At 40.5% G+C, this 16,836-nt stretch overlaps 1 protein-coding gene across 2 annotated transcripts; it reads left to right on the forward strand.

Moving 5' to 3' along the window:
- Window positions 1-10,252: 10,252 nt before the first annotated feature.
- Window positions 10,253-15,944, forward strand: GLRX2 (glutaredoxin 2). Of its 2 annotated transcripts, none has more exons than XM_032318816.1 (4): window positions 10,253-10,379; window positions 12,050-12,113; window positions 14,634-14,810; window positions 15,662-15,944. In XM_032318816.1, the coding sequence occupies exons 2-4, from the start codon at window positions 12,051-12,053 to the stop codon at window positions 15,791-15,793; spliced, it is 372 nt and encodes a 123-aa protein (XP_032174707.1). In that variant the 5' UTR covers window positions 10,253-10,379; window position 12,050; the 3' UTR covers window positions 15,794-15,944. The 2 variants fall into 2 exon arrangements, with proteins under 2 accessions (XP_032174707.1, XP_032174705.1); XM_032318814.1 differs by lacking the exon at window positions 10,253-10,379 and adding an exon at window positions 10,564-10,761.
- Window positions 15,945-16,836: the final 892 nt, after the last annotated feature.

Raw genomic sequence — 16,836 nt, forward strand, 5'->3', positions numbered from 1 at the left:
TCCAGAGAAACAATATATGTATGTTTTCTTATAAGGAATCAGCTCATGGGATTATGGAGGCTGACAAGTCCAAAATATATACTGCTGATGTCCCAGCTCAAATGCTGTCATGCAGGAAGATCCAGTGTTCCAGTAAGAAAGCCACCAGGCAGGAGAATTCTCTTCCTTTGGGGACAGTCAGTTTTTTGCTCTATTCAGGCCTTCAACTGATTGGACAAGGCCACCCACATTATGGAGAACAATGTGCTTTACTCAGTCTACCAATATAAATGTTGTTCTCATTCAGAAATACCCTCACAGAAACACCCAGAATAATTTTTTAGCAAATATCTGGCATCTCATGCACTAATTGACACATAAAATTAACCATCACAATTTTTTTTCCAGAATTTAGTTGAGCTATGAAAATGCACACAATGTGTGTCTCCTAGCACAAAACAATTATTGATAATTGTTTCAGGATGCCCCAAGAAATATCAGAGATCTGTTGGAAGTGAGGGTGAGGGAAGATGATGGTCTCATCTCTATCTGGTTGGTTACTAGTGCAACACAAGAATGAATTTTTCTAAAAAGAATGAAATATCGGATGTCCAACAGGAAGAAGCTGCAAAGCCCAACTCAGTCAGAACTTTCACACCAGCAAGAATATTTAATGACTAGTGTTTGCCAAACAAAGAAAAGAAAGGAGGGGGGAAAAAGTAAGGCACATGACAAAACTGGATTTGTTGGTTTGATTGCTCTTTCAATGCAGAGTTTGAATTATATAAACAGAAAAACTACTCATGCTTGTTTTTTTAATCAGCACTTTAAAATGAACAATGGCTAAATTCCAAATCTGATTATATCAAAAGTATTTTAATAGAAAGCATGTGATCTCTTTTGTCTTCTCCACTGCCTAAAGCCTCTTCCTCTTCTTCATTTCCCTTCCACCACCCCCTTGTCTAGATAATTCTTAACTCTTGTTGAAACCTTGAATTAGGGGCACCTGGGTGGCTCAGTGGTTAAGCCTCTGCCTTCAGCTCAGTCCATGATCCCAGAGTCCTGGGATTGAGCCCCCGCATAGAGCTCTCTGCTCAGCAGGGAGCCTGCTTCCTCCTCTCTCTGCCTGCCTCTCTGCCTACTTGTGATCTCTGTCAAATGAATAAATAAAATATTTATTTTTTTAAAGAAACCTTGAATTAGAAGGTTTACCTTTTGGTATACCTTCCCTATTACTCAAATTCAACTTAGTTTGCCCTCTTATGTGAACTCCTAGATTTTGTGAATGCTAGTACCATTTCTATATTATTTATTGCAGTGCCTGGATATCATGAGCACATAGAACGTACTGAGTGCAGGAAAACAAGAGTTTAACTCCCATCATTTAGTGATGAGAGACTGAATATACAAATGGACAATGGCCAGGCTATATATGACAATAGAACTCTGACTCACAACCTCTGCAACACCAAATCCAGGAAGTCAAACTGTAACTGCAGCAAACAGCCAAAACAATCAGGACTTGGTTAATGACTGCCAGTTCTCAATTTTTGCCCACACTTGTGCCTTAGGATTAACCAGGAAAAGCCAGATATGCTCCCTAATCCCATGTCTTGCTTCCATTTAGCCTGCCTCCAGCTTCCCTATGGCAACAACCTCTAATCAGAGCACACCTGAAGCCTCTTTTTTTTTCCTTAACAAAGCTTCCCACTCCCATGTGGTAAGTGCTGACTCCCTTACTATAGCAAACTGTTAATAAATAGCCTCTGTTTGTTCTCATTTGGATAGTCTTCATTTACTTTTACAGTGGGAAATTATTTTCTGAATGCAGAGTGTTTTTCAGTTATAATTGTATCTTTTAAAAAAAATACTGTTTTCATTCTATTCTATTTTGGGGGTTACTTTTAAAGTTATTTATTTTTTAGTAATCTGTCTACCCTGTGTGGGTTCAGACTCATGATCCCAAAAGGAAGAGTCGCATGCTCTTCTGACTGAGCTAGCAAGGAGCCCCTGGGTTACTTTTTAAAAATTAGATTATTTGGGAAAACAAAGAAAAATGGTTTGCGGGGAAACATAGGAAATGCAATGAAATACATAAAGAACCCATACTAAAATTAATTTACTTTATATGAAGGCAAATATGCACAAACATATCAAATATATGTGATGATAAGAATTATAAAAAGAAAGGAAAACATCAAATGAAATGTTTTTGCTATTATCACTAAAGAATTTGTATCTTGAAATTCTATTCATACTAGCAGATTTTAGTTTGAGAATTACGCAGTTGCTTACTTCTGGAGCCCACCTCACAGATGCTTAACATCTTTTCACTTTAGTATAACTTCAGGTTCATAACAAAATCATAATCTCTTTCTAAAGCATCACATTTTTATTCCAATTCTAAATGATAAGAATGACAAAGAGTAATAAGCAATGTGTGCATATGTATTTGAGATATAATTGACAAAAAATATTGTATTCATTTTAAGTTGTATAATACGATCATATGATATATGTATATATTGCAGCATTTTTTGCAATTTAAAAGGAGATCAGACAGCTACTAATGGCTCTAAAACACTTTGCACATTCTGAAATGGGAATTGTCAGAGGATCTAGTTTAGAGGAGAAAATAAGAGGATTTTCTTTTCTGAAATGCTAGAGTCAAATACTTTCTTTTCTATGACTTGTAAATTAGGAACAGTAGAAAGATTAATTATAATGAGATAACTATCCCATATGAACTATTATCATTAAAATTATATTATTTTTCAAAAGACTGCTATGAATTTGTTTTAATGACCACTCAATTAAAATTTTATATTCTGTATTCAAATATAATGAAACAATTCATGCATTTATCATTTATTTATTGACTATCTACAGCATGCTAGATCCTGTTCTAGCATACCTGGGAATCTGGTGTAATCCAAATAGTTGAGGCCCCTGCCTCATGGAGCTTACCTTCTTTGGGGGAACACAGATAATAAATACACACAGATATAACATGTCAGGAAATGATAAATGCTCTAAAGGAAAATAAAGCAGTAAGAACTAGAGGGAGTGCAAGATGTGTTAGCTATTTCATATATTATTATTGGGGAAGACCTCTCTGATAAGCTGCTTCATTATATTCAAAAAAGATTTGGAATGGATTGATTTAAATTTGATTTATATTTGATTAGATATCTTCCTAAGTGATTGGACTCTTTTCTCCTATATCATATTGTTGTAGAAACCATTAAACTTTACATTAGCTAATTCAGTATGAGTAATAAGATCATCATAATTTTCTTCTCTGAAAACTATCAACCTACTGTTCTGACCAAATATTATTACATTTCCAATGTAATTATACTGTATTTTGTGATATTTATTAAATTTACTATTTTAAATTTTAAATCATACGAAGTTTTAAATGTACACATTTTTGTTCATTCCTGCAACTATAGTGAAAACTCAACAGGTTTCTTTTTTTAATTTTTTTTTTTTTTTTTTTTTTTTAGTAATCTCTACACCAAACATGGGGCTCAAACTCATGACCCCGAGATCAAAAGTTGCATGCACTTCTGACTGAGCCATCCAGGAGCCCCCAAAACAACAGTTTCTTAAATAAATTTAGCATTAAAGAAAGCAGATTTTCTGCCCTATCTAGCCTTCATTCGCACAGAGAAGGAGACAATAAATACATATATACCCATGTACAAAGCCAGTTAGTGATAAATGTCTCAGAGAAAAATTAAGCAGAGTAAAAGTATTATTTTAGATAAGTTTATCGGGAAAGTCCTCTAAAATTAAGGGGAATTAGATTAGGTTTAAGGGAATTTTATTAGATGCACGTCTGTTGCATTGTTCCCTAATACTTTTGTATCAATTCCAAAAAGAGACTTGGTGGGACCCAACTACCACTACAGCTTTTTTCTTTTTTTGAAACACCACTGAAATTTCTCAATCTATAGTCTGAACGAAATAGTTACTAAATTATGAGCATGAATTTACTTACTATGTGTCTGTATTAGGTTTTGCAAGACATATCTTTTATTCATCTGCATCAATAGTTAAAACTCACCATAATATTAGGTAAATTTTTAGACTTAAATATGATTATGATTATATTCACCAGTAAAGCTGAAAACATAGTTCCCCCACTCATTCTCTCTCTTTGAATTTGTAAGAAAAGTAAGAATAAAAACACAACTTCAGCCTCCCTTTGACAAAAAGAAAATAAGACTGGACAAAGCAATATTGACTTCTCCATAGAGATCGAAAAGACAAAATTTCAGAATGCGAAGGTTAGGAAACATCTATCGCAAAATGCTATTTGTTCAACACCAGATGGCACTCTGAGTTAGTCATAAATTTGTCTAGTGCAAGGCTTACAGACCTTACAGACCCGAGATCTTTAAAAAAGTAATTTGCTCACACTTCAAAAGAAAACATATGTTCTGGTCTTATTATTCCAAGTCTATTGACCCAAAGACTTAAGAACATATATTTTATGGATATAGGAACGATATAGAAGGAAGGAAATAGGGGTGCCTGGGTGGCTCAGTGGGTTAAGCCTCTGCCTTCCGCCCAGGTCATGATCTCAGGGTCCTGGGATCAAGCCCCAAGGATCAAGCCCCAAGGATCAAGCCCCACATCGGTCTCTCTGCTCAGCGGGGAGCCTGCTTCCTCCTCTCTCTGCCTGCTGCTCTTCCTGCTTGTGATCTCTCTTCCTCTGTCAAGTAAATAAATAAAAATCTTAAAAAAAAAAAAGGAAGGAAATATGCTTGGTAAAAAATAAAAAACTTGTTAGATAAATATTTTCATTAGAATATACTGGATTCTATTTCTTCAGTGAATTGAGCTAGTAAACTTACCACATTTTTAAACAGAACTTCCCCTAATCTATGATATATCTTTCATTTCCTTCATAAATACATACAGAACATTCTTAGTTCAGGAATATCCTGCTCCCAATTCTTCCGTATAGATATATAATACTATCTAGTTTTCCTTCCCCTGTTCACTGGGCTTGGAGCATTTAAGTATATTTCAATTTGACACTTAAAAATTCTGAAGAAACCCTTAGATAATCCTTTCCATTCCTACATTTTGACAGATATTCTACCCACCAAAGTATTTTTTATTCCTTTCATTCTTGAATTAGGAACCTGAACTATATGCCTTCTGAGTATAAGAACTTCAAGTAATATCGGATACCTCCAGTTGTTACTACTACCTTTGTTTCCATAAAAAGACCAGATAGGTCCTTGTAGTATAATAAAAATGTATATTTGGGTTTTAATTTTTTTTTTAATTTTTAAGGTTGTTTTTATTGTTAAGATTTAATTTTTAAGTAATCTCTACCCCCAGTGTGGAGCTTGAACTCACAACCCCCAGATCCAGAGCTGCACCCTCCATGAACTGAGCCAACCAGGCACCACTATACTTGGTTTTTCCTGTTCGTGGCTCCTAAAACCTTTGGAATTTCCTTAAGGATTGAGGAGTCTTATTATTCATAGCAAGTCTCTTTCCCTTGTACCTGTGTTTATGGTGATTGATTCTTGATGTCCCTTAGTTTTAAGAGAGGAGCTGGCTATTCTTTTTTTTTTTTTTTTTTTAAAGATTTTATTTATTTATTTGACAGAGAGAGAGATCACAAGTAGGCAGAGAGTCAGACAGAGAGAGAGATAGAGAGAGAGAAGCAGGCTCCCTGCTGAGCAAAGAGCCCGATGCGGGGCTCAATGCCAGGACACTGAGATCATGACCCGAGCCGAAGGCAGAGGCTTAATCCACTGAGCCACCCAGGTGCCCCAGGAGCTGGCTATTCTTAAGGAACTTCCAATTCTCCCCACATCCTCTACCCTTTACCCTTCAGGGGAGGGGAAGGTACTGGTGATTGAGTTCATGCACGAAGGGCAAATGATTTCATCAGTCTTGCCTAGCAATGACACTTTGATGAAAACTCCTGAGTGACAAAGCTTCTGAGTTGGTAAACATTGATTTCCTGGGAGGGTGGTGCACCTGAGGAGAGTATGAAAGTTCTGCACCTGCCCTTGTTCAACCTTGCCCCATGCATCTCTCGAATTTGTCTGTTTGAGTTGTATCCTTCATAACAAAGCTGTGATTATAAGTATAGTATTTTCCCAAGTTTAAGGAGTTTTTCTTGCAAATTACTGAACCTGTGGGAAGGTCATGATACACCCCAATTTGTAGTTGACCAGGCAGAAATGCAGGTAGTTAGGACATCCCATTTGTGGCTGGTTTGAAGTAAAGGCAGTCTTGTAGGACTGAGCCCTTGACCTGTGGGGTCTATATTCGGTATAGTATAGTAGTTTGTGTTAGAATGGAATTGAACTGTAGAACACGCAGTTGATATGAGAGCATTGGAAAATTGGCTGTTGTTTGGAAAACAAAATAGCCTTTCTTACATCTTCCTATGATATCATGTGTTTTAATTTTTGTACTTTTGTACTTGTTGAATGAGAAACTTTATAGTGATAAAAGGCTTATAATAAATTACAGTAATTATATTTTAAAGATTTATTTATTTATTTATTTTAGGTGGGAGGGGCAGACTCTCCCATGAGCATGGAGCCCAGTTCAGGGCTGGATACCACAACTCATGAGATCATGACCTGAGCAGAAACCAAGAATCAGATGCCCAATTGACTGAGCCACCCAGGTGTACCTTCAGTAATGGTTTTAAACTAATGTGATTTTAATTATAGCTGCAGTGTATTTGGGAAACAGACAAAAAGGAGAGACATTGTTTAGTCTAAAACAATGCATGGGCACACATAATTTTTTTTTTAATCTTTTCAGATGGGAATATTGAACAGTGATGTCAAATTAAAAATATGACACATCTTTTTTTTTTTTTTTAAAGATTATTTATTTATTTATTTGACAGAAAGAGACGGGACACAAGCAGGGGGAGTGGGAGAGGGAGAAGCAAGCTTCCTGCTGAACAGGGAGCCTGACGTGGGACTTGATCCCAGGGCCCTGGGATCATGACCTGAGCGGAAGGCAAACACTAAACGAATGAGCTACCCAGGGTCCCCAAAATATGACACATCTTTTGAACCATGGATTTTACACATGTTCAAAAAATTGGGAGAAAAGATGGAGTTTTATCTCTTATAGGCAGGGACCTAGTCTGTATCCTATATCTGACCAATGACTGACATAGTAAAAGATGAATGAAATAATACGGTAAAACAAAAAGAGAAAATGACTATAACACAGCATTCACAGAACTTAACAAAATACCCAAGACTTTTAATGAATATCAGGATTTCTCCAGGCTGTTTTAAGTATTGTCATTGCAATAGGCTAAAACATGGTCCTTACCCCAAAATATAGAGGTCAAATCCCTGGAACTTGTGAATGTTACCTTGTTTGGAACACTGACTCTTTGCAGATACAATTTAGTGAAGGACCTTGAGATGAGAGCATCCTGGATTATTCAGATGTGGACTAAATCTCATCCTCAGAGACAGAGAAGGCAAAGGGAAGATACGGGCAGAGAGTGAAGTGATGTGGCCATCAGTCAAAGAAGCCAGGGCGCACCTGGGGCCACCAGAAGGTGGAAGAGGAAGAAAATGAAGTCTCCTGTATAGTAGCCTCTAGAAGGAACGCGACCCTGCCAGATTTTGGATTTCTAGTTTCCAGAACTGTAAGAAAATAAATTTCTGTTTTTTCAAATCTGTGATAATTTGTTACAGCAGCCTTAGGATACAAAGATAATAGCTGACCCCTGAGGGCTCACAGTCATGCTCTTTTTAGAAAAGTTTCTTTGGAAGAAGAATTTATAAAGGTTCCCAGGTGGCTAAGGTCCACAGGTTGGACCCAGTATAGAGGACCTCCCATAAGTGCCCTTTCAAGTGAAAAGATTTCTTAATTTATTAATCTTAGCAGTGTTTAAAAAACACACACACAGGGCGCCTGGGTGGCTCAGTGGGTTAAGCCGCTGTCTTCGGCTTGGGTCATGATCTTGGGGTCCTGGGATCGAGTCCCTCATTGGGCTCTCTGCTCAGCAGGGAGCCTGCTTCCTCCTCTCTCTCTCTCTGCCTGCCTCTCTGCCTACTTGTGATCTCTCTCTGTCAAATAAATAAAACACACACACACACACAAACACAAAAAACCCACAGGTCCAAAATGGAGTCACTTGTGCTAAGCTGTTGTCACCAAACTGAAAATACTTAATACCTAACCTAATTGCAGTTTTAGCCTTTCCCAGGAATATATTAATAGGTTAGTTAGGAATTTCCTACTTACTTATTTATTTAAAGATATTTATTTATTTATTTGACAGAAAGCACAAGCAGAGGGAGCAGCATGCAGAGGGAGAGGGGGGAAAAGCAGGATTCCCATTGAGCAGGGAGCCCAATGTGGGACTGGATTCCAGGACCCTGGGATCATGGCCTGAGCTGAAGGCAGTCGCTTAACTGACTGAGCCACTTAGGTGTCCCACTGGTTGGAAGTTTCATGATCCCATGATTCAGGTCATGATCCCAGGGTCTTGGGATCAAGCCCCGCATCAGGCCCCCTGCTCAGTGGAAGCCTGCTTCTCCCTCTCCTACTCCTCCTGCTTGCGTTCCCTCTCTCACTGTGTCTCTCTCTGTCAAATAAATACACACAATCTTAAAAAAAAGAGATTTTATATACTTATTTGACAGAGCAGGGGGAGCAGCAGGCAGAGGGAGAAGGAAAAGAAGCAGGCTCCCCACTGAGCAGAGAGTCTAACCTGTGGCTTCACCCCAGGACTCTGGGACCATGATCTGGCCGAAGCCAGAGGTTCAAATGTCTGAGTCACCCAGGCGCCCAAGATATGTCAATTCTTTTCATTGTTCAGTCATGAAAAAAAAAGTATAGAACTCATAAGACTGTATTTAATTATTTATTCTTTATCTACCTATACTGGCTATCCCCTCTTGTGTTCACACCATACATTTAAGCAAACAGCCAGCAGGCATACTTGTAAAAGCACTATCATAGACCTCACGATCATGACCAAGAATCATCAGTTCTGTAGCTACCCAATCAATGAAGCACAAAGAAATTGAAGGTTATAAATACGTTATGCTTAATTCAGACATAACACTTTCATTTAAAGTATTTTCATTTGGGAATCCCTTTTTCAAAACCTGTCCAGTGAATTCTGTGCTTAACATAGGCTGTACTATATGGAAATTAAATTGTGACATGACTGTTTCACTTCATAGTGGCCTCTATTTTGTAAGACAGTTTACAACAATAAGGTAAAATTTTACTTCAAAACAAAAATAGGGGCGCCTGGGTGGCTCAGAGGGTTAAGCCTTTGCCTTCGGGTCAGGTCATGATCTCAGGGTCCTGGGGTCGAGTCTTGCATTGGGCTCTCTGCTCAGCAGTAAGTCGGCTTCTCCCTCTCTGCCTGCCTTTCTGTCTACTTGTGATCTCTGTCAGATAAATAAATAAATAAATAAAATCTTAAAAAAAAAAAAACCACAGTAAATTTCCTAAATAGGTATCTTTGAATCAAAGCAAAACTAAACCCCATAACACTATAGATTACATATCTTAAATTTTTAATTTTGGATTTATGAAGTCTGACTTCACACCTTTTGGGGTATTTGTTTTTGTAACTAATTTTCATCCTTTTATGAAGTAATGAAACAACTCACTTGAAAATAGGGGGAAAAACCCCGTCAGAAACAAGACGTTCTAATTTTGTAACCTGGTAACGCGAATCTTAAACTTAGCTAGTTGAATATGAAGGATCAAAAAAGGTCTGGATTGTTCTAATAATTGTTTAGAATTTAAAAAATACCATATTTGTCCTCTGACCTTAACAAATAGATTTCAATGTCTTCAGTAAATAAATAAAGACACCCCCCCCCCCCCCACTTCTCATATAGTGACGCCCAAAGGCCTGTCATTACGACGAGTGGCACAATGTTGTCCTTAGCACTCAGCTATTTTCCCAGCCATGACAAAACACCTCCGGGCCGGTTCAAGTTTTATTTCCTAATTTCATTTTCATTTATAAACACAAATTTTGTTTTCTTTGGAAGGAGCGTTCTGCGTTGGATTACTTTTTTTCTTTTAATTCTGGATGTAAACTCTAACAATCCCACGGTTCATACGGGCTGTGGATCAGCAGCCTCATTTGAAGATGACACAGTTAGGCTCTTACTTCACCGGCAGAGACACCTGTCTGACCGGAAGTTGTGATGACGCTGCTACCTTCCTGTAAACATCCCAGGCATTTCGAGTCTTTCTTTCGGACAGTCATTTTTTTTTTTCCTCCGTTTCGCCAGAATGTCGGCCACAGTCCCCACGCGTCGTTTCCACGGGCCCGTGGGCCTTGATGAGCGTCCCTAACCCCTAAAGACAGGAGCGGGGCTGGGCCGAGCCCTGGAAGCCGGCCGGCGAGGCGTCCGCGTAGGCCGGGGCGGCAGGTTCACCCCTCGCGGGCCGCATTCCCCCCGCACCCCTGCTCCGCGCGCTCCGGCCGCCCGCCGCCCGCGTCCGGAGGACTCACGCGTTCGCGCTGGAGCCCGGCTGCGGCTCGGGCAGCCCGGCGGGGCGGGGAGAGGCGGGACCGGCCGCGCAGGGGCCGGGCGTGCGGAGGCAGAGCCGGCCGGCGGGGGCGGGCTTTCTCCGGCGGCGGTCGCACCCTCTCGGCTCGCTGCGTCCGGGCGCTCGGACCATGTCTTGGCGCCGCGCTGCGCTGCGGGGGACGAGGCTGGTTTGGAGCGGGAGCGGCTCGGCGGGCCGGCTCGGCGGGGTAGTGGGAGCTGCGGCCTCTGGGTACGGGGCGCGGCGGGCAGGGCACGGGGGGTTCGGCGTGGCGCGGAGGCCTCGCAGGGTGCAGGCGCCTCTCTCCCCGGCGCGGGGTGGGCCCTCGGAGGGCGGCGGGAGCCCGGGGAGGGTGGGCGGTGAATGATGCCCTAAGCCGTAGTGCCTTCTTATGGATCGTGTGACTCGACCATCGGAAACACCCGAGTTGTGGTCTTGGTGGAGCTTGGAACCTCCCCTCCCCCTCCCCGTCTAATAAATTGGGATTTCAGATAAACAGCGATTAATTTTTACTCTTAGTTTATCCGAAATATTGCGCGGATTATATTTAGACTCGGAAGTTACTCGCTTTTTACATAAAGTTCTAATGTAATCGATCGTTCTGCATTTTTATTTGCTAAACCTGGCAACCCTCCTGCAGGAAGTGAAGGGGGAGCTTCCTACTAAAGGGCCCAGTCTTTGAGGATGGGGACTGTGACTTAATTCATGTAGATGTCGCCTCTGGCTAGACCGAGGATTGCTTTCCCTGTGCTTCCCGGCCTCCAGTACCAGGCCTGCGGTGGAGGACCCCCGGCCTGGGCTGATGGCTGTGCGGCCCTTGAGCCCGAGCCGCTGCTCCATGGTGGTTCTGACAGTTCCAGTGTCTTTGCCTGCCGCTGCGCATCCACCCCTCTGTGTTGGAATCTCTTCCTTCCTGCTTGGTTTGGTAACTCTGATCAGTTCTGCCAGACTGTAGGAACTGTTGATTACCTTTCTATTAGCTGGTGACCCAGTCCATGAAGGGGCTGACTACGTGGTGTTAACTCTCTGACTGTCCTTGAGCCCCTGATGTCTTTTTCCAATGATGTTTCGCCTACTTAGCATATAGCAGGCGCTCCATGAATGTGGCATGGCTAATGGGTGCATCAGTGTTGAAGTGAAACGGTTCTTGGCGTTTCTCTGTTGACGTCTCTTTCCTTACTAGGTAGTAACTTTTGCCAAGCTCAGCCAGAACTGAGGGAGAAAGGTGCTTTCCAGAAACTTTTATTTGGGAGGGTAGGGGGTGATATTTCAGATCCACCTCTGGACCCCTGAAATCATGACCTGAGCTGAAGGCAGAGGCTTAGCCCACTGAGCCACCCAGGCGCCCCTAAACTGGTCTTGTTGTACTAGTGATAAGTAAAACTCTTTTTTTCTGTTTCATAGATTTGGGTATATATTTGCGTATCAGGTTTTCATTAAATGGATCTCATTTGCTATATTATCATTAATGATTATCTTTAATGTTTAAAGCTGCACTGCCTTTTAAAATTCTTTTTAGGATGGGGAACAGCACATCATCATCTTTGGGGAACTCAGCAACTGCTCCTGTGAATCAGATTCAAGTGAGTGATGTGGGAGACATAGGAAAAAACTTTCCTCTGTAGAAAAAGAATTGTGTTTTACACATTTAACATGCATATTCAGTATCCAACCTGACATAGTTTGGCAAATGAATTACTAAATGTATACTTTAAAGTGTGTTATCAAAATAATCCATGTGACAGAAAAGTTCTAGATCATATTGGTAGCCAAAATTTATGAGGTTTATTATTAATGGAGTCTTTACTCCCTCTAAGTGGGGTCTGTGAGGTTAGCTTCTCCTTTCCCTCAGACCTACCTCCGTCTCCTGTTGATACCAGTTAGGCTGCCCTTCGCCAGGGATACTGTTTGATTTTGGCCTGGGAAGCTGCTTCACAGCTTTCTCCCCCAACACAGAACTGAGCGTGCTGTAGTTACTTTATAAATGATCCTCTTAGCGACACCATTTGCTGCTGTGTACTGTTTTCCTCTCTTTTACTGCAAAACGCAGTTAATTCTGCCTCAGAAAACCTTCTATGTATTTCTTCTCTCGAGGTCCAGAAGACACACTCATGTTTTTCTTTCTTTGTTCCTCATCACCAGCCACGACAACATAGATAACATATCTGCCTTTAATTTATTTGGCTAAAAAAGTATTCACTCACAGCTGATGAATGTAACAGCAATGCTAGAAACCTGTTGTGAGGGTTCCGTCTTAAAGTGAGAATACAAAATGATGAAAATTCAGCTAAGTTGAGCCTGAGGGAGATGAGAAGGGTTGTTTGAGACACTCTGGCTTGATATGCTGTTTCAACTCACTTTGGAATCTCTTCATCGGTGGTTTTTTTTTTTTTTTTAAGATTCTATTTATTTATTTGACAGAGATCACAAGTAGGCGGAGAGAGAGAGGAAGGGAAGCAGGCTCCTTGCTGAGCAGAGAGCCCGATGAGGGGCTCAATCTCAGGACCCTGGGATCATGACCTGAGCTGAAGGCAGAGGCTTTAACCCACTGAGCCACCCAGGCGCCCCTTCATCGGTTTTTTTTTTTTTTTTTTTTTTAAATTTTTTTTTTAAGATTTATTTATTTATTTATTTTTTAAAGATTTTATTTATTTATCCGACAGGCAGAGATCACAAGTAGGCAGAGAGGCAGGCAGAGAGAGAGACGAAGGGAAGCAGGCTCCCAGCCGAGCAGAGAGCCTGATGCGGGGCTCGATCCCAGGACCCTGAGATCATGACCTGGGCTGAAGGCAGCGGCTTAACCCACTGAGCCACCCAGGAGCCCAAGATTTATTTATTTATTTTACAGAGAGCGATCATAAGTAGAGAGGCAGGCAGAGAGAGAGAGGGAAGCAGGCTCCCTGCTGAGCAGAGAGCCCGATGCAGGGCTTGATCCCAGGACCCTGAGATCATGACCTGAGCGAAGACAGAGGCTTTAACCTACTGAGCCACCCCGGTGCCCTGGTAACTTTAGAACTACTTTGCCTTGGTACTCTACTTTCTGATTTTTGGCTTTCATCTTGAAGGTGTTGCTTATGACCCACATAAGAACAACATAGATGCCTGGGTGCTAGACTTATCTATTCAGAATTCCTTGAAGGACCTGGACATTCATGTATTTAGAAACAAAAAAGAAAACAAACTTCACAGGCAATGCAGATGCGTAGGAAAATTTCATGGTCTTTGTGATAAAGGCCTGGAGAGTAGTTTCCAAACCAGGCTGACTGGGAAGTTAAAAAAAAAAAAGAAAAGCTTTTGACTTCTGCCTGAAACCCTTTGAATCAGCATTTCTGGTAGTAGCTTTTCCAGGAACAAGAATATAAGAATGCCTTATCAATACTGTAATGATAATGATGGTTTTTTTAAAACTATAAAGATATAAAGGAAGGAGTGAAAGTTGAGGGGGTAAATTGTTTTTATATCTGGATCAGTGAAAGCTTTACATTTTAAATGGAACTCGTATATCAGTCCTCACCATTAAAAGTAAAGGAAGGTAAGGAGTTAGCTCCTGAACACCTACTGAGTATTTAAGAGGCAATGTAACAGAGTTAAGTGCCTGGTCTGTAGAATCAGACTTGCCTGGGCTCAAATCTCAAGCTTTCCAGGTCTTATTAGGTGAGGACTGTGACTAAGTCATTTCCCTTCTTCACTTTCCCCATCTGTGCCTCACTTTCCCCATCTGTAAAGTAGATATAATAATATGACCTGTCTCAGGATTATAGTGAGGTTTACATGAGCTGGTGAAGATTAGATATTAAGAATTGTGTCTGGCATACAGAGATGTTTGCTGTATGTGAATTGGCTATGTATTGTTATCACTCCATGCTAACTTTGCCTCTGTTGTAACCCATCTTTTCCCCTAAAAACATCCCTTTTAAATAAATAATAATAAATAATAAATAAATAATATTCTCAATCTGCAAATGAGAAAATAGATGATGGAGACTTAATTTGAGCACTGAATCATGAGCCTCCAAATCCATCCCCTTTCCACTATAATGGTTTCTTCCCAGAAGGTAATGTCTAGAATTAAAACATTTTTTTGTTTGTTTGTTTGACTTCAGGAAACAATTTCTGATAACTGTGTGGTGATTTTCTCAAAAACATCTTGTTCTTACTGTACAATGGCAAAAAAACTTTTCCATGACATGAATGTTAAGTATAAAGTGGTGGAATTGGACATGCTTGAATATGGAAGTCAATTTCAAGATGCTCTCTACAAAATGACCGGTGAAAGAACTGTGAGTGTATCCTCCGTTGTGTTTTTCCTCCAAATAAATGGTACCTGGGTCACCTACAGCCTAGGCCCTGGTGTTATATAAAGTGAGCCAAGCATTCTCTGTCTCATCCTCTGAGAATCTTTTTTGGATAAAGAAATGGCAGATCTGGGAATAAGATTCAGAGACTGAGATACAGCAGAATTCATTATTTTATCTTTATTCTTGCCATATTTGTGTGTGTGTGTGTGTGTGTGTGTATGTTTTGACTAGGAGGGTGGGGTTGTCGTGAGTGCTTGCCTGTGAAACTTGAAGATCCTCCTGGAGCTTTTCTCAAGATGAAATCCTTTCTCCCCTTACTTAAACAGTACAGACCATGGGTCAGTCTTCAGCTGCTGTGCTAATAAGAGTGCTTTAGTTCTTCATGTTTTTGGATTTCTGAAATTTGTCCAACCATATGCATTTTTTCAGTGAAATGCGTTGTCGGGAAAATACATAATATTGCCATTTTCCTTCTTGTTTGTATATGTGTGGAAGGTGTTTATAAACAATAATTACAGATTGTTATTTTACCTTTTATGTGCCATAGCAGTTAGAAGGAAAGGCTTGAGTGTCAGATTGCCCTGGATTTAAATCCTAGCTCTGTCATTTGCTATCGTGATTTGGTGCAAGTTCCTGTGCCTCATTTCCCTCCAAAATAAGGCTAAAATTAGTACCTACCTCAAGGGTTGTAAAGATTTAAGTACTTTGTGAAAGAGCTTAGTCTACTGTCTGGCCCATAAAAGTACCCAGAGTATGCGCATCCATTATTATTATGTGAAAGGTCTTATACTTCTGACGGTAGAGTGACACCTGATCTTTTGTTTATCCAACAGGTACCAAGAATATTTATCAATGGAACTTTTATTGGCGGTGCAACTGACACTCACAGGCTTCACAAAGAAGGGAAATTGCTTCCACTAGTTCATCAGTGCTATTTAAAAAAAAGTAAGAGGAAAGAATTTTAGTTATGTAGGCGCTCATAATGTTGCTAGTAAAATGTCAGTGATTTAAAGTGATAATGCCTGATAATGCCTTTTAAATGTTTGAGGATGTTTTAAATTTGTAAATTGTCTTCCCGAAAAAGTTGTAAAACAATAAATTGCTGTGGAATCTTTTCTTCCTACTTGCCAATTCTTGAACAAAGGGGATGATATTTAAAACTACAGGGGTGAAATTGTGTCAAAAGATAATGAAAGGGGCACCTGGGTGGTTCAGTCATTAAGGGTCTGCCTTCAGCTCAGGTCATGATCCCAGGGTCGAGCCCCACATCAGGCTCCCTGCTCAGTGGGGGGACCTGCTTCTCCCTTTTCCTCTGCTGCTCCCACCTGTGCTCTCTCACTTGTTCTGTCAAATAAATAAAATCTCAAAAAATAGAATAAAAAAATTTTGGATACTTGATTAATCCAATCCCTGTATCAAACTTATCAACAAGAATCTTATTTATTTTTTAATTTAATTTAAATTTTTAGAAGAGTTTATGTATTTATTTGACAGAGAGAGGATGGTGAGAGAGGGAATACAAGCAGGGGGAGTGGGAGAGGGAGAAGCAGGCTTCCCGCTGAGTAGGGAGCCTGATGTGGGGGCTCCATTGGCCTTAGGCAAAGGCAGATGCTTAATCAGCTGAGCCCACCAGGTGCCTGTCAACAAGACTTTTTAAAGTGCACTTCCTGGGAAGCATTTTCCTAGCTGATCCCACAGAGTCAATAAAGCAGATTGCAAATTCTGGGAAGAGAAAAAACTTGCTCAGAGGTGGGAGGACAGCGCATTTTGGGTGAAGTGCTTCTGCTTTCTGATCAAGATGGACCAAGGAATCTGGGACAGTTCTGCGGGAGACATCTGGTGGCTTTTCTGGCCATATGCCATCAATGATGCTTCATACATGGATTTATTAAACTGCCATTAGGAGACCTTGGGAAAGCAAGATTTTGAGTTATTTCATTCTCGTGTGGTAAATTAGAACACTGGAATGGAACAGAGAATACCATGTCCTTTAGTTCTTTATTTTGCA

Source organism: Mustela erminea, chromosome 17 (genome assembly GCF_009829155.1).
Source record: "Mustela erminea isolate mMusErm1 chromosome 17, mMusErm1.Pri, whole genome shotgun sequence".
In the NCBI taxonomy this organism is placed as follows: domain Eukaryota; kingdom Metazoa; phylum Chordata; class Mammalia; order Carnivora; family Mustelidae; genus Mustela; species Mustela erminea.

Bases quoted from the DNA above. Each gene is read 5' to 3' on its own strand.
- GLRX2 (XM_032318814.1), top strand. From the start codon at position 10,661: ATGTCTTGGCGCCGCGCTGCGCTGCGGGGGACGAGGCTGGTTTGGAGC. The intron at 12,114-14,633 runs GTGAGTGATGTG...GTTTGACTTCAG, and splicing joins CTCCTGTGAATCAGATTCAA to GAAACAATTTCTGATAACTG. The intron at 14,811-15,661 runs GTGAGTGTATCC...TTTATCCAACAG, and splicing joins AAATGACCGGTGAAAGAACT to GTACCAAGAATATTTATCAA.